Genomic DNA, 25,640 nt, shown 5'->3' on the forward strand with positions numbered 1-25,640 from the left:
GGGATTGAAGACGTGTTGGTTAAGTCGGGATCGATAGTGTTGGTGATGTGGTCAGTGTTGTTGATGTGGTCAGTAGTGTTGGTGATGTGGTCAGTGTTGTTGATGTGGTCAGTAGTGTTTTTTATGTGGTCAGTGGTGATGTGATCAATAGTGTTGGTGATGTGATCAGTGGTGTTGGTGATGCGGTCAGTAGTGTTGGTGATGTGGTCAGTAGTGTTGGTGATGTGGTCAGTGGTGTTGGTGATGTGGTCAGTAGTGTTGGTGATGTGGTCAGTAGTGTTGGTGATGTGGTCAGTAGTGTTGGTGATGTGGTCAGTGGTGATGTGATCATCAGTGTTGGTGATGTGATCAGTGGTGTTGGTGATGTGGTCAGTAGTGTTGGTGATGTGGTCAGTAGTGTTGGTGATGTGGTCAGTGGTGTTGGTGATGTGGTCAGTGGTGTTGGTGATGTGGTCAGTTGTGTTGGTTATGTGGTCAGTGGTTCTGGTGATGTGGTCAGTGGTGTTTGTGATGTGGTCAGTAGTGTTGGTGATGTGGTCAGTAGTTTTGATGTGGTCTGGAGAAGTGATGTGGTCAGTGGTGTTAATGTGGTCAGTGATGTTGGTGATGTGGTCAGTGGTGTTGATGTGGTTAGTGGTGTTGGTTATGTGGTCAGTGGTGTTGGTGATGTGGTCAGTGGTGTTGGTGATGTGATCAGTAGTTTTGATGTGGTCTGGAGAAGTGATGTGGTCAGTGGTGTTGATGTGGTCAGTGATGTTGGTGATGTGGTCAGTGGTGTTTGTGATGTGGTCAGTGGTGTTGGTGATTTGGTCAGTAGCGTTGATGTTGTCAGGAGTGTTGGTGATGTGGTCAGTGGTGTTGGTTATGTGGTCAGTGGTGTTGGTGATGTGGTCAGTTGTGTTGGTGATGAGGTCAGTGGCGTTGGTGACGTGATCAGTAGTGTTGGTGATGTGGTCAGTGGTGTTGGTGATGTGGTCCGCTGTGTTGGTTATGTGGTCAGTGGTGTTGGCGATGGGTCAGTAGTGTTGGTGTGGTCAGTGGTGTTGGTGATGTGGTCAGTGGTGTTGGCGATGTGGTCAGCAGTGTGGTTGATGTGGTCAGTGGTGTTGGTGATGTGGTCGGCAGTGTTGATGTGATCAGGAGAAGTGATGTGGTCAGTGGTGTTGATGTGGTCAGTGGTGTTGGTTATGTGTCCAGTGGTATTGGTGATGTGGTCAGTAGTGTGGGTGATGTGGTCAGGGGTGTTGGTGATGTGGTCAGTAGTGTTGGTGATGTGGTCAGTGGTGATGGTGATGTGGTCAGTAGTGTGGGTGATGTGGTCAGTGGTGTTTGTGATGTGGTCAGTGGTGTTGGTGATGTGGTCAGTAGCGTGAATGTGGTCAGTAGTGTTTGTGATGTGGTCAGTGGTATTGGTGATGTGGTCAGTAGCGTGAATGTGGTCAGTAGTGTTTGTGATGTGGTCAGTGGTGATGTGGTCAGTGGTGTTGGTGATTTGGTCAGTAGCGTTGATGTTGTCAGGAGTGTTGGTGATGTGGTCAGTGGTGTTGGTTATGTGGTCAGTGGTGTTGGTGATGTTGTCAGTGGTGTTGGTGACGTGATCAGCAGTGTTGGTGATGTGATCAGCAGTGTGGGTGATGTGGTCAGTGGTGTTGGCGATGTGGTCAGTAGTGTTGGTGTGGTCAGTGGTGTTGGTGATGTGGTCAGTAGTGTTGATGTGGTCAGTGGTGTTGGTGATGTGGTCAGCGGTGTTGGCGATGTGGTCAGCAGTGTGTTGATGTGGTCAGTAGTGTTGGTGATGTGGTCAGTGGTGTTGGTGATGTGGTCAGTAGTGTTGGTGTGGTCAGAGATGTTGGTGATGTGGTCAGTGGTGTTGGCGATGTGGTCAGCAGTGTGGTTGATGTGGTCAGTGGTGTTGGTGATGTGGTCGGCAGTGTTGATTTGATCAGGAGAAGTGATGTGGTCAGTGGTGTTGGTTATGTGTCCAGTGGTATTGGTGATGTGGTCAGTAGTGTTGGTGATGTGGTCAGTAGTGTTGGTGATGTGGTCAGTAGTGTTGGTGATGTGGTCAGTAGTGTTGGTGATGTGGTCAGTGGTGTTGGTGATGTGGTCAGTGGTGTTTGTGATGTGGTCAGTGGTGATGGTGATGTGGTCAGTAGTGTGGGTGATGTGGTCAGTGGTGTTTGTGATGTGGTCAGTGGTGATGTGGTCAGTGGTGTTGGTGATTTGGTCAGTAGCGTTGATGTTGTCAGGAGTGTTGGTGATGTGGTCAGTGGTGTTGGTGATGTGGTCAGCAGTGTGGGTGATGTTGTCAGGAGTGTTAGTGATGTGGTCAGTTGTGTTGGTGATGTGGTCAGTAGTGTGGTTGATGTGGTCATTAGTGTGGGTGATGTGGTTAGTGGTGTCGGTGATGTGGTCAGTAGTGTGGGTGATGTGGTCAGTAGTGTTGGTGATGTGGTCAGTTGTGTTGGTGATGTGGTCAGTAGTGTGGGTGATGTGGTCAGTAGTGTGGGTGATGTGGTCAGTGGTGTTTGTGATGTGGTCAGTGGTGTTGGTGATTTGGTCAGTAGCATTGATGTTGTCAGGAGTGTTGGTGATGTGGTCAGTAGTGTGGTTGATGTGGTCAGTGGTGTTTGTGATGTGGTCAGTGGTGTTGGTGATGTGGTCAGTGGTTTTTTTGATGTGGTGAGTGGTGTTGATGATGTGGTCAGTGGTGATGGTGATGCGGTCAGTAGTGTTGGTGATGTGGTCAGTAGTGTGGCTGATGTGGTCAGTAGTGTTGATGTAGTCAGTGGTGTTGGTGATGTTGTCAGTAGTGTTGGTGATGTGGTCATTAGTGTGGGTGATGTTGTCAGCAGTGTTAGTAATGTGGTCAGTAGTTTTGATGTGGTCAGTAGTGTTGGTGATGTGGTCAGTGGTGTCGGTGATGTGGTCAGTAGTGTGGTTGATGTGGTCAGTGGTGTTTGTGATGTGGTCAGTAGTGTTGGTGATGTAGTCAGTAGTGTGGGTGATGTTGTCAGCAGTGTTGGTGATGTGGTCAGTGGTGTTTGTGATGTGGTCAGTAGTGTTGGTGATGTAGTCAGTGGTGTGGGTGATGTGGTCAGTAGTGTGGTTGATGTGGTCAGTGGTGTTTGTGATGTGGTCAGTAGTGTTGGTGATGTGGTCAGTAGTGTGGCTGATGTGGTCAGTAGTGTTGATGTAGTCAGTGGTGTTGGTGATGTTGTCAGTAGTGTTGGTGATGTGGTCAGTAGTGTGGGTGATGTTGTCAGCAGTGTTGGTAATGTGGTCAGTAGTTTTGATGTTGTCAGAAGTGTTGGTGATGTGGTCAGTGGTGTTGGTGATGTGGTCAGTAGTGTGGCTGATGTGGTCAGTAGTGTTGATGTAGTCAGTGGTGTTGGTGATGTTGTCAGTAGTGTTGGTGATGTGGTCAGTTATGTGGGTGATGTTGTCAGCAGTGTTGGTAATGTGGTCAGTAGTTTTGATGTTGTCAGTAGTGTTGGTGATGTGGTCAGTGGTGTCGGTGATGTGGTCAGTAGTGTGGTTGATGTGGTCAGTGGTGTGGGTGATGTGGTCAGTAGTGTTGGTGATGTGGTCAGTGGTGTTTGTGATGTGGTCAGTAGTGATGGTGATGTGGTCAGTAGTGTTGATGTTGTCAGGAGTGTTTGTGATGTGGTCAGTGGTGTCGGTGATGTGGTCAGTAGTGTTGGTGATGTGGTCAGTGGTGTGGGTGATGTGGTCAGTAGTGTGGTTGATGTGGTCAGTGGTGTTTGTGATGTGGTCAGTAGTGTTGGTGATGTGGTCAGTAGTGTTGGTAATGTGGTCAGTAGTGTGGTTGATATGGTCAGTGGTGTTTGTGATGTGGTCAGTAGTGTTGATGTGGTCAGTAGTGTTGGTGATGTGGTCAGTAGTGTGGGTGATGTGGTCAGTGGTGTTTGTGATGTGGTCAGTGGTGTTGGTGCTTTGGTCAGTAGCGTTGATGTTGTCAGGAGTGTTTGTGATGTGGTCAGTGGTGTTTGTGATGTGGTCAGTGGTGTTGGTGATGTGGTCAGCAGTGTGGGTGATGTTGTCAGTAGTGTTGGTGATGTGGTCAGTGGTGTTTGTGATGTGGCCAGTGGTGTTGGTGATGTGGTCAGTAGTGTGGGTGATGTTGTCAGGAGTGTTGGTGATGTGGTCAGTGGTGTTGGTGGTGTGGTCAGCAGTGTTGGTGATGTGGCTGTAGTGTTGATGTGGTCAGTAGTGTTGGTGATATGGTCAGTGGTGTTTGTGATGTGGTCAGTGGTGTTGGTGATCTGGTCAGTAGCGTTGGTGATGTTGTCAGTAGTGTTGATGATGTGGTCAGTAGTGTGGGTGATGTTGTCAGTGGTGTTGGTGATGTGGTGAGTAGTGTGGGTGGTGTGGTCAGTGGTGTTTGTGATGTGGTCAGTGGTGTTGGTGATTTGGTCAGTGGTGTTGATGTTGTCAGTAGTGTTGGTGATGTGGACAGTAGTGTGGGTGATGTGGTCAGTGGTGTTTGTGATGTGGTCAGTGGTGTGGGTGATGTGGTCAGTGGTGTTTGTGATGTGGTCAGTGGTGTTTGTGATTTGGTCAGTAGCGTTGATGTTGTCAGGAGTGTTGGTGATGTGGTCAGTGGTGTTTGTGATGTGGTCAGTGGTGTTGGTGATGTGGTCAGTGGTGTTTGTGATGTGGTCAGTGGTGTTGGTGATTTGGTCAGTAGCGTTGGTGATGTGGTCAGTAGCGTTGGTGATGTGGTCAGTAGCGTCGAAGGTGTCAACACTACTGAACTGTAACTTCCGTAATGGTCAGTAGTGTCGGGGATGATGATGTTGTGTTGGCGATGTCAGGGATAATGTAATTTGGCTGCGATGTTGTTTCAGATTGTGTTGTAGATGAAGATGCTGTCAGACGTATCGGGACAAAGATAATTCGCAGTCATTTCAAGGACATTCATGTCAGCCTTTCAGACAGTGATCCAGATCGAAGCCACTCACCTGTCACCGGACAGATAAACTATCCCCAAATGGGTCAGTCAATCAAATCGAAAAAACTCGCCACGCACTGTGTAATCTCTGGCCTGAACGTACAAACATATATAGGACAGCTGGAAGGTAAGCTAAAAATTCACAGTTGGATGTGTTTTGCTGACAACGCTTGTGAAGGAAAGCGCCCCCGCAGCGTTATGTCTCCTACCCTATCTGATACCCACATGGCTTTCTCCCTGACCGAATCAAGTAAGGAATTATTTATTAAAAACAACATAATCTGTTCCATGGCCAAATTCAACTGATAAAGGCTGAATCCGCGACAACAAAATAAATAGAGGATTCATCACGAGTGTTTTTTAATATGGGAAATATCAACCGAGTCTTAGTTAATCGGTATTTGCCGAGCCTTTGACGACGCAAATACCGATTAACGGGACGAGGTTGATATTTCCCATATTAAAAAACACGAGTGATGAATTCTATTTATCATTTTCACATTTTTGCTTCCAAATTAAGGAATAATTGCATTAATCATTAACATCAGCAACTTGTCGAAATCTTACGTATAGATCGTACGTAGTGATACATGTTTTCCATAGCCATGTAAACCAAAATAAACAATTCGCTGAGAAAAAAAGTTCCTCGGATTATTTTAAACAAAATACTTGAACAGACTTTTGCAGAATAATTGAAACTTTAATAACGGTAACAACAACGATTCTGTGTAATCTGATTATATCTCTGGTGTAACTTCACTTATAATATATAGTTTCAAATCAAACCGCTCGCTCTTCCGGTTATCTAATTTGCATATCTAATTTGCATACTTATGTCATTGGGGTATGACATACATGTTTTTATGTCATAAGCTTATGTCATGGATAAATGCATAAGTTAAATGATAAATCCCCGTAGGTGACGAACGATCGAGTGTTATCACCTGATATATATACACGTGTGCATTTTAATGATTTTGGTCGGTTGAAGCGATATGACGTCACAGTGTTTTTTGTTAACTACAGTATTATATGACGTCAACCTATGTTTCATGACGTCATAAATTGTTAACATTACGTCATGCAAACAATAGGTTGATTTCAGTGAAAATCTGGGAGATTGGCATTTCATACGATTTCTTTATTTCGTGACATGGCAATAAATAAAGGAATTAAGGATTAGCTGTCCCTCGTGAATGAGTGCTGTAAATACCTCCGCAAGACAGGTAATCCGCAATTCCATGTTCGTAGTTTTATATCTACTGAATGGGTGGCAAAGGTTACATGGAAATGCAGATGTGTCACAATCTCATTTAAATCAGCTCTTAGTTCTCGCTATCGCTAAACAAAGATCTGAGGACATCCCATTACGCGTCACGTCAGAGCGACCTTTCATCCGACCAATGAAAGTATAGCATACCAGATAATGAAAGTGACATTCGGAATGTGTTTTCTGGTCATACAACCTCGAAAACGTTAACACGGGGTATCCCGAACGACAGTTACGACTGATTCCGTCAAAATTATCGTTTATCTCTCGCTTCAGTGGGATAAACATTTGAACGGAGGAGGCGTTGCACAATACGCGGAAAGCACTGTCATACAATCTCAACCATATATTAGACATTCCGGAATGTTCGTTTGTTCAGTTTTCAAAATTTTAATCGAGAACTGTGTCAACATATTTTTCAAGCGTAGTCTGAAATGGAGTGCCGTAAAGCTCGAGAAAGCTGCTTTCTTATTGGCTGATGTCGACTTCTTGCTAGTCATTTCAGTGGTCGGTCAAAGTTCGCGAAAGGTCGTTCTGACGTGACCCGTAATGGGATGGCCTCGGATCTTTGTTTAGCGGCAGCGAGAACTTAGATCTGATTTTAATGAGATTGGATGTGACGCGAGTTGATCATCTTATCATTGGCTGCTTTGGTCCCTTACCGGTACATCGGACATAGGGTCGGTAGCCTATGGTTAAACACTCCCTCAAGTCATGTTAGGGGTCGACGCCTGAAGCCAATGTGTACGTGATAGTATCATAATTCTGCTACAATCGGCTTAAAACAATGTTCAATTGCATTCGATCAGCAACGAAATCTACTGAACCATTAATAAATGAAATAAAATATCTGATTTATTTGTAAAAACATTCCAATTCAAAACTCTCCACCACTACTCACCCCCACCCCCAATCCCAACCCCAACCACGCCCCATCCCCAACCCGATTACCAACCCTCTCCTTAAACGCCGCGCTCAGAAATATTCCAGCTGTATCACGGCGATCAGTAAATAATCGAGTCTTGACCAGACAATCCAGTGATGACATCATGTCCATCGATCCACGCAATTGGGACACGATGACATGCATCAAACAAGTCAGCAAGCCTGACCACCCGATCGCGTTAATCGCCTCTTAAACAGAGTCATAGACAGGCATAGACGTCTGTTACGGCAAGCATGGGTTGCAGAAGACCTTTTCTGACCCGGTTCTTCGCGGGCCCCTCCGATAACTACATGTGCTTATATTGTCTATATAAATTCAGAGTTGCATGAACGTTAGTCATACGAACCAATGTTCCGTTACGTTGAATCTATATGCACGCAGGATAGTTGCGCTTCCTGGTCCCAGAACACCATCGATCTACCAACACGTGGCATCACATACTTATCAGTATCAGAAGTCAATTACCATTTTCAATTGTTCTCGCAAACAAACGTTTTGTTAAAATCCTAAAGGTAATTTCTAAAGCAAAGTATATCGATTAACAGTATACATAATAAGTCTGTTATCGGTCAGTTGGATAATGTAATCAATGTCTCCTTATCATCAAAACAGCCCCAAGCTGATCAGCTAGGCGTGTGATAGTAAATGCCATTGGAAAAGCGGATGGGTAACGTATTGACAGTTCACAGTTACTACAGTGTCGTAGTATATTGACCATGAATGTGATAAAATAACACGTGACGACACCAGGTGTTCGCAGTATGGGGTGAGTGAGTATGGTTTTACGCCGCTTTTAGAAATACTCCAGCAATATCACGACAGGGGACTCCAGAAATGGGCTTCACACATTGTACCCATGTCGGGAATCGAACCCAGGTCTTCGGCGTGACGACCGAACGCTTTAAGTTTAGCCACTCCCCGACCGCCCAAGAATGGTTAAGAACGTCGCGAGTATAAGTTGCGTGCCTCGTCATGTTAACGATGTCTGCGTTAAGTGTCCGTCTAAAAGTCTCTCGCGATGAAGGAACCTATGTTGGGAATGATGGTTTGGGCACACTGTCGTTGCTGGTGCTGTTAGCCAATGTTTTGTCTTGTCCGGGTTCATTATAATCCATTCATAATCCATACCTTAATCTTATACACTAAAATCATTTACAAAGAGAACTTATCCACTCCATGTCGTTCCTACCAATATACGGTTAATGATGGCACTTGATATCTCCTGCCTGGCGCTCGGACAAGGACTGTTCAGCTCAGGGTAAGTATACTGTGTCTGAGTGAGGTAGCCTTGTTAAAAATTGCGGCATGGTATATTGAACGCGACGTTAAACCCCATTTCACATTCTCATATCTCCCATATCTTCCCATATGGGGATTCGAGGTCGAAGGGGTAGCCTTGTGGTTAAAGCGTTCTTTTATCACCCAGAAAGTGAGTGAGTGAGTGAGCTGGGTTTAACGCCGCTCTAACAGTATTCAAGTTGTATCGCGGCGTGTCAGCTAAATGTGGGAGGAAAGCCCGAAGTGATGCAGGTCTCAGACGTTTACCACTTCGGTGAAACCCAAGAGCACGGGTATGGTGCTGGCAAACCTAGAAACATAATCGGACGAACCGAGATTCGAACCTACAAATATAGGGACACAGCGAATCGCCACGCCTTAGACGCCTGGGCCACCCGTGCCCCCTCACCCAGAAAGACCGGGTTCGCTTCCCCACTTGATTATTGTTAAATGACCTCTTGTCCCTCTTCTTGATATCTCAGCCATATGGAAACCACCGACAACCTGTAGATCAGGTTTATATCTTGCCGCGTCAGAGTAAATATTGCCCATAAAACTACCATCCCCTTACCTTCGCCAGCAGGTACATGACAGAGCTTTATAACGAGGCAGAAATCGGACAAGTGCTTCACATAGCTTACTTATGAACACACTGACAAGGGACAATAGACGGTTTGTAATATTATACTCAAATTATTATTTTCGACGTAGTGTACGTGTTTTGCACATGTCCCAGAAGGCAAGACACATGACAGGGTGCCAAGAAAAATGTACACATTTATTGTGCCAAAAAACTCAATGTTCCAAAACAGTACACGTGTGTTGTGTCCTAAGAAAGCCGAACGCGGGTCCTAGGAAAGTGTACATGTGCATTGTGTTGTGGATTTCAAGGACTTTTCTTCTCGATTAATAAAGGTATAGGATCTGTACCGAAACGTCTCATTTAAAGGGCAAGTTCACACGGAAATGAACCTATTTTACTTGTACTTTTTCCACATTAAAAGTGTTAACCTAGAAGTGTCATAGACAAAAATATAAAAATATCATAATTAATCAACATATTTTTCGCATTAAAGCTATTTATATTTTTCACGTTTACCAAGTGTTCTATTTCCATAACAAAAACACCATGGCTTATGCCCCTTGCAATATGACGTCATTGGTGCCAATTGATAAACATTATGACGTCATCATGCTTTGTTAGAACCGCTTCACGTGGTGTAGGTACATGTGTGTGATTCTTGCGTCTCAGATGCCAGCCAGCATAGTGTTATGCTGAGTCAACATTGCGCCGGAGTGTGTCGTAGGCCATGTTGTTTTACCGCAAACTGGTACTTGATATCTTTTGCGTTGAGAATAGACAGGGACCCAGTTGAATTGGCACCAATTACGTCATAAACTAAGGGGGATAACTAAGGCCTGTTTAGCTCGAAAAACGAAGGACTCATAACGGCATATCATTTTCACACTATTGTGAGCTTCCTACTTTCATTGTGAAACAATGAGTGCATATTTTCAAACACAGATACTAACTAATTCTAAAATTGCGTTTTGTTTAGAAAAAGAAAGAAAGTAACTTTTGCGTGTACACTTCCCCTTTAAAGGATATAAGCAACGTTTGCTTGAGAAATGAACTAGCATCCGTATTGAAACGTCGCTCTGAAAGAACAAAGGAAGTTGACATCCACAACTCCAGCTTCTTAAATGCACCTTAAAGATGATGTGTTTATATCCCAGTAAACAGACCCTATTGTTTCCCAACCAGTATGCAATGTGTCTAAGAGAACATACGTATCGTGTCCTAGAGAACAGAACAGTCTCTCTAGTCCTGCACCATGACCGTGGAATATATTTATTTTATGAAAAAATAATAATCTAGAAATGCATACAAAAGCAAGTCTAGCCAGCTCAAGCTAGCTCTATTCCATTCTGAAATCAGCATAGGGAACTTTTTTAATTTTTAGAGTCAAGAAGGATATTGTGTAATATAAGATTTCAGAGACTAAATGTTAGTCTAATCGTCTCTTTTACAGACCCTGATACAATACAGCCCATGCAAGTATATAATGTTTGGCAAGTCTAGATGTCTTCAGTATCTGAAAATGAAGAGAGTCTGGGCTCCTTTTTATTAAATTTTTTTTTCTGTACGATGTGTTCATTTCAGAGACTAGATGTTAGTCTAAACAGAACACTGTGTCCAGGAAACCGGTGACCATTGCATTGTGTCCACGAAATCAGAGCACATGCACTATGTGCAGAAGCAGTACACGTGCATTGTTGCATCTGCATCTGTGTCGTCTTGGTATTGACAAGGTACCGTTCTCCCACTAAGGCAGGCTACAATCACAACATGTATAATGACAGCCAAGGAGGTTGTCAGTGCGTAAAACACAGAAAAGTAGTGTCGGTCGTAACTTCTAATTTATTGTGACACAGAAAATCTGCACTATCGGCGAAGTGACAGGACGAATAACTTGTGACTTAGTGACTTAGACTGTTAGCGGCACGGCGTGAAATTACTGCCCGCAACTGACCCGGCGACTTGGGCCGCCTGCAGCAGCACGACATTGGGAAGCTGAGGTTCCGTCTTTGATGTTCATATTTCCAGGAATGTACATAAATACGGTTAACTAAATGTTTGAATTCCATGGCTGTATAGATTCCACATGTTGGAACTCCCCGGTGACCTTTGACAAGAGATGCAGAGTGGGGTGGGTGCATGACTTATTGATATCGGTGGAGCGTGTGCGCGTTCAGCGTGTGGGGGGTCACCAAAGGGTTTCAGTGTACCCATCAGGGGAATGGAACTGGGAACCCGGCTTCGATTCCCCACATGGGTACAATATGTGAAACCCATTTCCGGTATTCCCCACCGTGGTATTGCTGGAATATTGCTAAAACCATATCTCACTCAACCACTCCAGACACGCGAGAGAGTGAAAAGGTACACACCAACATCAACATTACAGCAACGTCACAAATTGTTCCCATCTTGGGCATCGAACCAGGACTTCGGTGTAACGAGCGAACGCTATGCCAACGGGGCGCCCTCACTCCCTTTCAAAACAGCAAAGCATATACATTAAACTACGTTTATAACGAACACGCTTATAACGAACTTACCGATATAACGAACTTGTTTTTTAGTCCCGGCAATTGTTGCATATATGCTGTGTATATGCTTATAACGAACTATGGTTATTACGGACTAATAAGTGGTCCCTTTGAGTTCGTTATAACCGTAGTTTACTGTAATACAATATGAACTTCGCATTTTTTAATATGTTTATATAATACTCTTTATCTTTAGTCTCGTTAAAATAACGGGTCTTTTTCTGTCCAGGAAGTTGGTCTATCGCCAGGAAATAGCCCTGGGAAACACTTACCAAATGACTGTTATCAAGTAACCCAACTAGCTGCAATGGTTGTGTTGTACAAAGGGTAATGTCTTCAACACCAATCAGTAGCCAACGCCTAACAAAGAACAAGGCCTACCTCTCTGCGGCGCTGCACCTCAGCAGCAATAATTAGATCGACTGGCTATACTGAACCCTTTAACTAACTCCTCTATGCTGAGTTCGCGTGCTTCACGTCATCAGTTGATTTGCAGCCTCTTAAGTTCTTCACCTGGAGTGCTTTTTACAGGCCATGAACAGGTACTACACAAGCATAAACGCCCTTGGTCATTTGTCCGACCAGGCTGAGAGCGTGGCTTCTACCTTGACCGCGGTCATCATAGACTCCTGGACTATCGATGACGTCATTAATGCCGCGTGGGAACTTGATTATCCTTGTGCTAAGGGTCGACTATAATAAAATATGATTAAGTGTGTGTGTAACGTTTCGATCAGGTATTCTCATTAGTTTTATTAAAGTATCGATAATTTCTATCATGGAAACAGTCACGACATGTGATCTTGGCATTAATATTGTGCACTGTTGAAAAATACTACATATATCATTGAAATTGTGTTTAGTTGGAAATTGATTAATTCGAACTCATAAACATGATATCTGAGCGCAAAGCCATTAAGCCAGTAGTTTAAACTCGAACTTATTACAGGCGTAATTAGTAATTGTTTCCAGTGTTTTAGTGGTGAATGTATTGATTAGCTGCTCAGGGATGAATGCCAGCAGGATAAGGGGTTTCAAGGTCAGATTCAGTTACCCAGACCGTACACCGTAATCACGCAATCCTCATTAGTAGACCTTAACACACGTGGGATACTATTGAATTTTACTCATTAATCGCCCTTTTCGCCCTCGGTAACTTTGTGACTGTAAGAACAGGTGAAGTGATCCGGTGGTCAGGCGAATTGGTTGACTGCATGTCATCGTGACCCACTGGGTCGTTGCTCATACTTTCACTCACTTGTTTGTCTGCCCCAAACATGATTGTTCACAGGTCGCTGTGACATTGCTGGAATATTTCTGACTGCAGTGTTAAAAAACATTCACTCATTCACTAACTCGGAATTCTTCTGTCACACTTACTTTAGTGTGTTAGAATCGTGATAATGGGAATGCATCTTAGTTCTGACGAATGTGGTAGGACAGGGCATGCTTATTGTATTCGCGACCATCTGGTGTCATCACTGATTTTTTATCCATTCGTATAATTTTCAGCGCTATTTTGACTTTCACACACAAAGGAATCTGTTAAGGAAAATAATCGAGACTGATTATTTTGGGGTGTTCTTTCGTTTTGAATTTGCCACGATGGTCAATGGAAATATTTATATCCTATTTTTCGAAATCTTAGGTCACAAAATAAGCCTACGACAATAAACACAATATGGTATTTTAAGTTATATATAAACATGATGATCCTATCCAAACATTCCAATATCATAATTACCATGTATGCAGCTGCTGATTTCTCAAAATAAACTGCCGGGGAAAAGTTCAAGTATACACATGAAAATTGGATTTGACCAAAATGTTACAAACGTTGTCAAAACGTTACTAGGCTGACTTGCTGTGAGATACTTATTGAGATGTACCTGTTATATCGCCTCCGATACCCGTATCAAATACACTACCATCAAATGATCATTTTTTGTTTGTTTCATTGTAAGCCACGATTAAACATGGGTACATACTTTCTTTTGCCAGGCCTTTTGCCCAAGTCCGTTCAGGGCAGAACATCAGTTTGCGAGTTTTGCATTCTTTTATTATTTCTGTATCAAAGTTTCTTTGCTAATGTTATATTTCCCATCAGCGTGATACTGCAACGGTTAAAAAAAATCTTAGTAATATTTAGTTTTGCAATTTAGAAATAAATTTAAATAATGAGGGTTTTTTATATCTTGATCAGAAAAAAAATCATGAATGCCGGATATATAAAGTTGATACTTTTAAAATATAAATTTTTATAATATATTAATATATTTTTAAAATTATATGTATATTTATATAATTATTATTAAAAATAATAACTTTGAAAAGGGTAGGTGGCATTCATATTTCTAAGAAGTGATTAAGTACAAGCATTTTTAAGAATATATATCTATAAAGTTGATACTTTTAAAACATTCACTTTAATAATATATATAATATGTTTGTTCTAATTATATGTATATTTGTATAATTGTTATTAAAAATAATAACTTTGAAAAGGGTAGGTGGCATTCATATTTCTAAGAAGTGATTAAGTACAAGCATTTTTAAGAGTTCTGGAATAACAACATCCTTGACCTTGAAAGCACTTGCTGGGTGTAACAGTAAACCGCGTCCTCAGGTCAATCTCGTGGTCAGTCTCACTTGAAACACAACACACGACCCCCCGACCCCGTGATGGGAGTGTTAATGATGCTTGTTTAGAATGGCTGGAGATCCACACGGCGATAGTCTCACGGTAATGGTTCTACCGAATGACCATTGGTCATTCAAACCGCGGCTAATTTGTTGTTCTCACGTGGTAATAACGGTCCGGTATCACACGTATTGACCGTTAATACCAGCGCACTTTTTATGCCCTCAGGGTATGGATAATGACTGCCCTTGACTGCCCAACGTCAATGAGGCATGTGCACCTGGGATATTTCCAACACATCCATAGTTTGTGCGTGAATGCCGTTTTACGCCACAATATTACAGACGCAATACTGAATTACCGACAAACGAGGGGTTGATAGCATGCAGAATCCACGCTAGACTGACGTTTAGTATCAGAAATTAAGTTATCTTATTTAATAATATATATCTACAAAATATAAATGAAAATCCAAATGGAGCTCAGAACAGTCCCTAATTTCAGAGCTGAGGCAATCAATCTTTGCCAAATCATTCTAGACTTGAGTTTGACTTTATTACTAATTTATTATCTTGATTCTAGACCAAGAGGCCGAAGAGATACGATTTCATAGAATTAGCAAGGTTGACATTGAAACCTATTATAGAATATAAGCGTATTGTGGTGGTGACATATTGCACAGGAATTATAAAAAAAAGTTTAGATATAATATAGCCCTGGTTTATGGTTTTCAGGGATAATAACATATGTTTATAATAGTCGAAACGTAATTTATGCAAATCTAATTACATTTTTAACGTGTGTAGACAGAATTAATGTCAACATTATTGTATCCACGGCTTTGATATATGTGATTTATACGTTCATGGCAAATGCGAATATCTGTGACCTACATTGTGTTATTGAGTACTGTATGTGTCGGATGATAACACACTTAGACAAGCCAATGACAGCTGTTCACTGAGAGCCACATTGATGTCACCTGGCCAGGCGGACATCAATTGTCCGCAATCGCTCGAGAATAATCAGTGAATAAATGTGCCTGTGGAGGACCTGTATAAGACCTGTGAAAACATGCATGAGATGGAAGACCAGGTGTCTCGCACTACCCGTTTCCTCAAATTATCTGCTTTAATTGTATTACCTTGGGTGAGGACCAATCTTCTTTAGGTTACAGGCAATGTGATCTTCTTCAGATTAAAGACATTGTGATCTTCTTTAGGTTACAAGCAATGTGGTCGTCCTGGGTTAAAGGCATTGTGATCTTCTTTAGGTTACAGGCAATGTGATCTTCTTCAGATTAAAGACATTGTGATCTTCTTTAGGTTACAAGCAATGTGATCGTCCTGGGTTAAAGGCATTGTGATCTTCCTAGGTTAAAGGCATTGTGATCTTCTTCAGATTAAAGGCATTGTGATCTTCTTCAGATTAAAGACATTGTGATCTTCTTTAGGTTACAAGCAATGTGATCGTCCTGGGTTAAAGGCATTGTGATCTTCCTAGGTTAAAGGCATTGTGATCTTCTTCAGAATAAAGGCATTGTGATCTTCTTCAGATTAAAGACATTGTGATCTTCTTCAGATTAATAACATTGTGATCTTCTTTAGGTTAAAGACAATGAGATCTTCTTCAGATTAAATACATTGTAATTTTCTTTTGGTTAAAGGCATTGCGATCCTCCTAGGTTAAATGCATTGCGATCTTCCAAGGTTGAAGGAATTGTGATCTTCCAAGGTAAATGACAGTGGGATCTTCGTCAGATTAAAGACAGTGTGATCTTCTTTGGGTTAAAGACATTGTGATCTTCCAAGGTAAATGACAGTGGGATCTTCTTCAGATTAAAGACATTGTGATCTTCTTTAGGTTCAAGACATTGTGATCTTCCAAGGTAAATGACAGTGGGATCTTCTTCAGATTAAAGACATTGTGATCTTCTTTAGGTTAAAGGCATTTTGATCTTCTTAGGTTAAAGACATTGTGATCTTCTTAGGTTACATTCGTTGCGTCCTATATGACCTTCTTCCGTGTCCTGGGTTGACCTGTTTCAAAGGAAGGGCACATGAAATATCCACGCTGAATCATGTCATACGCCAAATGCTACGATCCCTTTGTGCACATGGACCCTCCTTGAAATGAAGGATATCATGCCCTGAAAGTATGTCTTTGGGATATTTAGCTACATGACCTGGGATGACCTGGAAACAGTAAGTGTGCGAATGATTTTGTTTTATAACACGGCACTCAGCAATATTCCAGCTACAAATAATCGAGTCTTGACCAGACAATCCAGTGACTGACATCACGAGCATCGTTCTAAGAAATTGGGATGCGATGACATGCATCAACCAACAGACCAAGTCAACGACCCTGACCAACTGATACCGTTAGTCGCCACTTACGATAAGCATGGGTTGCAAAAAACAAACCTAACCCGATTCTTCACAGGGTGTTGAGTGCGAGTGACCTTGTGTGATAAATGTGAAGGACTCCATGACCTTGACCTGCATAAAATATAGACCGCAATATTTTAACAGTGACAGATACAAGACACTTAAACAAATATATCAGAAAAAACAAGTAAGTCTACAATACTTTGGCAAGTCGAGATTTCTTCAGTTTCAAATCAAGTTATTTTGTGGGCACCTTTCTATTATATGATATGCAAGTGATTCCGTGGCATTTGATTGGCTAACCAAACCATTTATTTATAACATAATAAGACCACGCCCACAAACGGACTGCTGTTTCCTGATTGGCTGATAATAGAATGGGCAGGGCTGGTGTTGTATTATTGCGAAGAATACTGTCACTGATTTCGTATTGTTGTCTAACGTTAATGATTATTTTTTTGCATATATGATTAAGTAAGTAGACTGTGAACAGTAGTCTGTGAACTTATTATTGGACCCGTGACGATCCAGGGTAGAATAGTTGTTCGTCGATAGTTTTCATAGATGATGTTCCATGATATTGGTTCTATACTGTAATACTAGATAATGGACCTGTGAAGATCCGGGTAGAGAATAAGTCTTCAGCAACCCATGCTTGCCGTAAAAGGCGACTATGCTTGTCGTAAGAGGCGACTAACGGGATCGGGTGGTCAGGCTCGCTGACTTGGTTGATGCATGTCATAGTATCTCAAATGCGTGGATCGATGCTCATGATGTAAATAACTGGATTGTCTGGTCCAGACTCGATTATTCACAGACCGCTGTCATATAGCTGGAATATTGCTGAGTGCGGCGTTAAACAAGAAACAAACAAACAAACAAACTTATTGCTGATACACGTATTGAAAAGAATTTACTTCAATGTGGAGCTATATGCTGATTTACAGTTTGCACACCGGCTCCATAAACGCAAAAAAGTATTGAAGTCAATTCTTAATTAAAAAAAACAATTAACCGCAAAATATCTTAAAATATTTTCATTTCAGAGCCTTAATGTTTGTCTAAGAGTAACGAATTTCAACGTTTAAGATAACATGTAGGTTTGGGCTGCAATACCAAATTGTACTTTCTTGAGATAAATGGACAGGGATTTTATCATTTATCAGCCCGTACCGACGCGGAGCACCAAAATACGAAATATCCTGAACCCCACCCGAATGTTTGGAGTGATGCACCAACGCTTTAACTAATGGGATTCACTGTCGTCCATGGAGGCGAAAGTGTGCGGTGCGGCCTTCTGGCAGCGAGGGCTTTCATGACCTTACATGCCCTATCAGCCACGCAGGACTTCACTGTCCGTCGAGGTGAGCCCGCGTCCTCATATGAACTGCTCGTACAGCGTGTCCTCGGCTGGCCAGCGGTCAGTGGGTGGCAATTCCATGCCCCATTACGTCTTTACGGGCGGCGTATGTTCCCTGCCAAGGAGAAAGGAGAAGAGAAGATCGCGGGGGAAGGGAGCAATGTGACGGAACGAACAGCTGAGCGTAAGGGCCAGTACGTGCACGGATATTTGCAACACTGTAATATGCTAATTAGCGTCGATATATTACAGCTGTTTGGCTGTCAAATCTACATGTATAATAATTTTTTCAATTATGCTGTTGAAAGACGCATACATTGGCAGTTCAATAGAATCATTTATTTATTTTATTTATTTATTTATTTATTTATTTATTTATTTGTTTGTTTGTTTGTTTAGTTATTATTTGTTTGTTTGTTTGTTTGTTTGTTTGTTTGTTCATTCATTCATTGACTTTATATGAGGTACCCATTAACCTTTCAATCCATGGTTTAATTCATTTTTTTTATCCATCTTTTCATCATTATAATTTTAATTGCATGGAACTGCTCTGTGTCAAAGCCGAAGTCCCACTCTGTAATGTGGGTCACTGGCCGGGTTACAGAACCAGGGAATGCTGCTGCACGCTCTATCGTCTACAGCTGTTGATGAAGACAATATCAGCTGACCGGCATCTCTGCCAACTGTTACATGGGGCATTATGATTTGACGATAATTTATGGAATTGTTGAATAGAAGTATACAGTGCAGTCAGTAAGTGTGTGCGTGAGCGGAGTCCCTCGGTCACTAACTCGCACATCGATAATCAATCACCCAAACATTTGAACGCCATCGTAAGTGTGATTGTCGTCGGAATGATCTTCACGAAGCAAGTATGAAACGCCACTGGGACACATTTCATAAGCTATCCTAACACTGCGATTACCGTAACGCCTATGTTTTAACATAGACTTGCAAAAGTCCAAGCGCTACGATCGCTTTGTGAAAATGCCCATTTCACGAAGCAGTCGTAGCGATACGCCGTCGTCGCGGTGCTGCAGTCATACCTCCCTTGGCGTGTGCATCAATGTTATGTTTGATCGTGTCAACTTTTACTTATATTTTATTAAATGGGTTTGAATGTGTCTCGTGGGACTAATGGCCTGATGTTGTTTATCGTATAGTTATTTTAATCGTTCCATACTGTACATATAACATGTGACACAATTCTTCTTTCTGTTAAACAATGGGAGTTACGAGAGTCGTAGTACAACGATCGCTTAGTCTGTCTTACATATCCTGATACAAGTATGTCAAATACAGTCCATGCAAGTCTATAATGTTTGGCAAGTCTAGTCTTCTGCAGTATCAGGCAGAGAGTCTCTGGGCACCTTTTTATTAATTTTTTATTAAGATAATTTAACAACTATTTTTTCTGTACGACTAGATGTTAGTCTAACGATCGCTTTACGACACAGAGTCTACCAAACAAGGGTCAACTGTAATGAAGCATAACAGGGAGGGTAGTGATTGCAGGTGCCTAAAGAGGGGAAGGGGGTGGGGGGTCGGGATGGGGAGGGGCATTCTCAGTTTTAATTTTTTTCTACCTTATTACTTTTGTAGTTGGGACATGGGTCCGATTTGTGAAATCAAAAACAACATCGATGGTTTTTATGCCAATGGATCTTTTGTGACGGGCAATCATTTTGCCGTTGACTATGATTCCGGACATTTTGAGTGAGTGAGTGTGGTTTTACGCCGCTTTTAGAAATATTCCTGCAATATCATGGTGGGGGACACCAGAAATGGGCTTCACACATTGTACCCATGTGGGGAACTAACCCGGGTGACAGAATAAAGAGTGAGTATGGTTTTACGCCGCTTTTAGAAATATTCCAGCAATATCATGGTGGGGGACACCAGAAATGGGCTTCACACATTGTACCCATGTGGAATTGAACCCGGGTTATCGGCGTGACGAGCGAACACTTTAACCACAAGGCTACCCACCGCCCGCCATTTTGAGCAATATGAATATAGTCCTATTGTAGTGTCACGCGCGTGTAGTATAATAGGCTACATTGGTATCATATAGTGAAATCTCAAACCACTAAGCAGATCACCACATAAGATCACCTCTCAGTATAGCTGTGTCCCTTGCTATGGTATCGTACGCCCGCTCTATAATATTGGTTTCAATTCTCTTGGACTAAATACAATTACAGCAATAGTCCGACCGTATCACTGTCCTGTACCCGGCAGACCAGTGGTCAGCAGTGAGAGCAAAGATCCATGCAGAGGGTGAACGAAGACACACATTCCTGGGCCTTGTTCCACTAAGCGATCTTAGCGCTACGACTATCGTAGGTCTATGTTAAAGAATGGGAATGTTGAGGTATTGGAGCTACGGTCACCATAGCACTAAGATCGCTTTGTACAACGGCACCCAGGACATAACCTACTATGAATCTTCTCTTACGGTCGAAATCCAAGTACAGTTCATACAGCCATTGTGACCACCCGATCTCCTTTTTGGTCGCCACAAACAGAGAATCTAGCGCCTGTAATGAAACGTAGGCTTACAGTGCGCTACCCAGTCAAAGAATGGTTGCAATGGTTCCGCAGCTTGGCTCCTGAGAGTTTCTAGGGTTTCGGTCCTGCTCCACACTGAAGCACATGTAGCACATGTGGTGTCTCCTTGGGCAAGTGACTTTGTTCGAAATGTGCTTCTGTTCACCCAGCAGTGAGTGGGTACCCGGTAGTATGAGATGGTAATGGGGCTGTTAACCTTCTAGCGCCTCACAGGCAGCTTGGGTTGTATACTCCCCAGGGAGCTGAGAATGAAATTCGAGTGCTCACTGATCCATTGACCGGGGTAATAATAGTGTAGCGCTATGAGCATCCACTTGGTGAATGGAATCTGGCGCATTATAAATGCACTTAATATTATTAATAATTACACCAAGCCTAACTATAATTCCCAACCATTAGCTGGGACTGGAATCCGTCTTATTTGATACCTTGTACCTAATACGGCGCTGCGAGATTCCAAACACCAACAGTTCATCTTGTGGCGTACGTACTTCTTGACTTCAGCGCCAGAATAAACCAATGCCAATCTGACAGTACCATAATTCTTTCAATAATGTTTCTCGATGCTGGCTCTTTCCAAACTACATCGATAGGGCAGCGCTTGTCAGGCCAAATGTTATACAATTTCATAAATGCATAATCTTTAAAGTCTGTGAAATATTTATACAGGTACTATTCCTAGAAATCATTCGAAAATATATTGCTTTTGACACAAACAACAGTGAAGGGACAGATACTCAATAGACGCATATTAAAACAAATGGTTGAAAGGAATATACATTATTCATCAACTTGAAATTGTTGATATCCTCTGCGGTGGTGTATATTGTCTTTAGTGAATATAACAAAGGTCTGGTTATAAAAATGTATAAAGCTGAGGATTTGTATTACTGACTCAAATACTAGCCCTCGTTTAAGTGAACATGGCTGTTTTCAACAATAAAGACTTACAACATACAATGGCTGTGTCGACTATCAATCATGATGCTGAGGGTTGACCTAATTATAGATACAACAATAGTAGTAATGACATAGGAGAGAAATCTCTCTCCATTTTCTACCATTCCCGGGGTAATGCTTCTTTCTTGTAGAGTTCTTTGTCTTGGCGCCAAACCTCGATGACCATATGTGATTCTTGAAAGAAATGTAATTGAAATCTTAAACCCGAACGTAAGACATAAAGAACAACCCAACAAACCCATTATGCCAGGTAAGTTGAGAAGTTAAAGCTTGTGATGCTGTAAGGGCGGGTTGAAGCCGCATTGTTCCTGAGATTACTGTCTAGAAATGGCAGCCGGAGCCAAAGACTGGCCACATGTCGGACATTGGCCGAGGTTTACCGAAGTCTGCCGAAGTCGACAGACAAGGGCCGAACGAATTACAACCATGGATTGAACAGAGGTTAGGAGATGCTCAGCCCGAGGCATTTGCGGTAGGTTGCGTTTAGCACTATTCAGATCCTGCAACACCATTAGGTGTTGATATAATCCTCAACCACCCTTGTTCAAAGAAAGCTGTACTGGGGCCAACCCGTGGCTAATTCATGACCATGCTCTCCCTGCACAAAGCCTGCCATCCGCCCTTTCATCCGGGGGACGTAAACTTGTCCTTCGTGACGTAAGGAAAGGGACCACCTGGTGACCTCTGACCTTGCTATTATGTCGTGTGTGTGGAGCCGAGGCAGACTGTGATTAGCGTCTGAGGGGGACAGAATCACCGTCAAAACAGCAGACCCACGCTCGGCCCGAGTTGACCTTGTCCCCTGCAAGCCGGGGGGCCGGGGTGAGGTTGGGTCAGCCAGACATCTCCCCGGGGTAGGGGGCGTGGGCCAGGTGGGACTACCTTGTAATGCTTCGATGACGCCATTGTTGCGACACTGCAAATGTTGGCTAAGGGGAACACTTTTCACGGGGAGAATATTTGAGAAGGTGTACAGACGTGAATAGATATTGTAAGTCGAGGGCCGGAGGGCTGTTCCTGAGACACTGGCTTTCATCCGGGGTCTGTTGACACATCCTTAAGGTCATTCGATCGCCTGTGAAAATAGCCGGGCCCACCCGATTCACGATTGAAAGGCGTAATATAGCTTCAGAAGCCATTCATTTAGTACTTGGAAAACATAGTTTATGGGACTCGGTCTAAAGTGCGCCTGGTAGTAGTAGCGGAATGGGGTCACTATGAAGCAGCGGGAGGGTGGGGTTGATTGGGGTCGAGGGGGTGGGGTGGGGTAGGGACGCTGTTACGACATTGATGGGCAATGGAGGGCTACTCCACCCTCAGCTACAATTATCGGTGTACGGTAGCAATATTAAAACGCAATTAAAGGAAACTGTATCGGATTTTTGGAGTGTATTTTTGCACTATGGGGTCTGTGATACCGATGTACACTAGCCTGATCCCAGACAACACCTGCATATTGTTGAGTAACTCAGCCCTCGGCGCCTCCAACCGAAATTCATCAAACTGCCTTCTGAACGACATAAACAAAGAACTCGGCGTCAATGGTGATTCGTGGTCATATTGCGTTTAAATCACTACTTCAGAATTTCAATTTCAAAAATGTCTCTAAGGCTCAACAATGAACTCACGTGACCATGCTATAGACGCTGTCACTGGGAGGTGAAATCGACCAGCAGATGTGAAGATTACCGTATAATTATAATATTACCATGGTGTGTACTCATACTATACGACAAACACCATCCATGGTGTCGGTTTGAATTAACATGGCACGGAATTCCTCTGCTTCAAGGCTATCTATGTCTTCGAGATATGATAGTTCTAACATGTTACAGCTAGGAAGTTTCAGAAATGACGAAAATGATGTTTTGTCTGAATAACAGCATCATTTATGAACACATGAATATTATCTATGAAGTATAAAATGAGTTAGATATAATATTACATGAAAAATAGACACAGAACGGGTTATTGCAAGTGATTCTTCTATGACCAACTCACATATATTTATATTAATTCATATTTTAATTAAATCTTTTATAGGCATTTATAAGTTGGTAGAACATGAAAACATCACGCTTTTCCATGGGTGATAACTTCTTTTTTTTCCACTGGCAATGTAACACCGTTACAAAGAATAAATAAGTTGTTATCTGTAGACAATTGTCATGTATTAATATTCTTTATACAATTTAACTCCGGTATCAGTTAAAAAACAAACTTTCTTTAGGCAACATGAATCGAGCTGTGAATGAAAAAAATGAATAATGATAACGCTATTTCAGTTGTAGAAACGGTCTATGTGCCGGGAAGAACAATGTTTACATATATATCTTCTATATCACCACAGTGTTCTAGTGAACAACGCGATGGTTTGAAGAACACCCGGTGGCAGACATACCTGAAGTCATGATATATGTTTTATGTGAAGGTATTTACGTTTACACTTAAATTATACAAAGATTGCTGTATGCGACGTAAAATAACATCCACTTCCTCGCTCATACAGATTGGATACCAAATGCAATTGTAAACGTAATTCAAACGCATGCGTCTTTACGCTGTTGCTACACTTATTACGGTCATATCACTGGGAGTGAGTGAATATTTTTTTTCAATGCAGTCAGTATTTTATCTATACCACGGTGATAAGGGTGGCCAGTAAATAACCGTGTCTGTCACACCAAACCAGTGGTTGATAGAATGAGCGCGCTGTCTGAGTACGATGACACACAATCAGCCAGGCATACATTGTAAACACCTTATTGGTTACCTCAACCGTGGAGAGTCTGTGTTTACCCCTCCCCCTAACAACCTATGCTGGGGGTGACTTCAGGCTCGGTGACTTGGTTGATGACCTGTCAATGTAACCCGATGGTGTGTTGCTCATCATATCAATCACTGGATTGTCTGATCCGGAATCGATTATTTACAGACCCCCGTCATATGGCTGGAATATTGCTTAGTGCGGTTAAACAGCAAACACACATAAGTCGGTTCTTCGATAAGAATGGTATATTGGAATCTGTGTTGAGTGCATGACGATTTAGCTTCAGGGACCACACTTGAGCAGAAAATCTCTATGTCTTCTGTGTGGAACGAAATTAAGGTCTTTTTGCAAGTTTCAATAATTTTTTTTTATCTTAACAGCATGATCGCAAAGGTGAAAAGAATTAAGGTTCCTTATCCACATGGATCTACTTTTGCTGTGTAATTACTTAAAACTGTTTCTAAAAATCTTATGTTATTTCACATTTGTAAAATCGTGTCTAAGTGGATCCGAAAACAAATTAATAACCCTGACCTATCATATTGCGGGAACGAGGCTTTCTATGGGATGTTTGTTTATTCATGTGTCATATGCTATAAAGACGTCAAGGTAAATAAGATTTGACCTATGAGATACGTGCTTAAAGCTCTTGATTGTTTCCATCGTATTTAAGTATTTTAATTGCTTCTTAGCCGTATCTCATAGTGCCAATTCCCATGTGATAATGGGCAATACACATCTCTACTTATCTGCACCACGAGACACAAAATCATTTTGACTGCATCAGAGAAGCGGTTACAAATACACTTATTTGAATTTTAAAATGTTTCATTACTTCACAGTCTAGGTTTCCCATGTTAACATTTAAACCAGTAAATGTTTAATGAGCAGCAAGAAACCGTTTGTCATCAACACAACAATTCAACATTTTAATGATTCCTACTTTTTCAGATGAATAAATTATATATGTGTTGTGGCCTTTTTAGTATTTTACGATACTCGAAAGTGCTGACAATAAACATTTGTAGGACCTTTCCTAATGGAGCTTTACTCCCGGAATACAATATATGGGTATATAAATATTAATATCACCTCCTTGAGTCGTCATGTATAACATGACGCTCTGTTCCGAGTTGAAATTACACTTTTACCTACAGTAGTGGTTAGCTGAAGAGACCCGGAAACTCGTCTTTATAATATAAAATTGACACGAAAGTAAACCCATTCTTCTTCTTTCTTCTGCATAATATTCTTTTTGCTTCTTTTCATTTCATTTCGTGTAAACAACTTTCGTTGCCGAAAACAAAGACGTACTTAAACGTAAAAGAAAATTTCCTAAAGAACCGCAGATCTATTTGAAGTTAG

At 42.1% G+C, this 25,640-nt stretch overlaps 1 protein-coding gene across 1 annotated transcript; it reads right to left on the reverse strand.

Moving 5' to 3' along the window:
* Positions 1–401: 401 nt before the first annotated feature.
* Positions 402–22,541, reverse strand: LOC125384380 (autotransporter adhesin UpaG-like; the record flags this gene model as incomplete). The annotated part of the gene is made up of 3 exons (XM_048403417.1): positions 22,195–22,541; positions 2,394–3,955; positions 402–979 (listed from the first exon to the last, which is right to left on the reverse strand). Coding segments are annotated over exons 1-3 (2,487 nt in total), but the record flags the coding sequence as incomplete, so codon positions are not given.
* Positions 22,542–25,640: the final 3,099 nt, after the last annotated feature.

Source organism: Haliotis rufescens, unplaced genomic scaffold (assembly GCF_023055435.1).
Source record: "Haliotis rufescens isolate VD_foot unplaced genomic scaffold, xgHalRufe1.0.p SCAF_3, whole genome shotgun sequence".
NCBI classification, from domain to species: domain Eukaryota; kingdom Metazoa; phylum Mollusca; class Gastropoda; order Lepetellida; family Haliotidae; genus Haliotis; species Haliotis rufescens.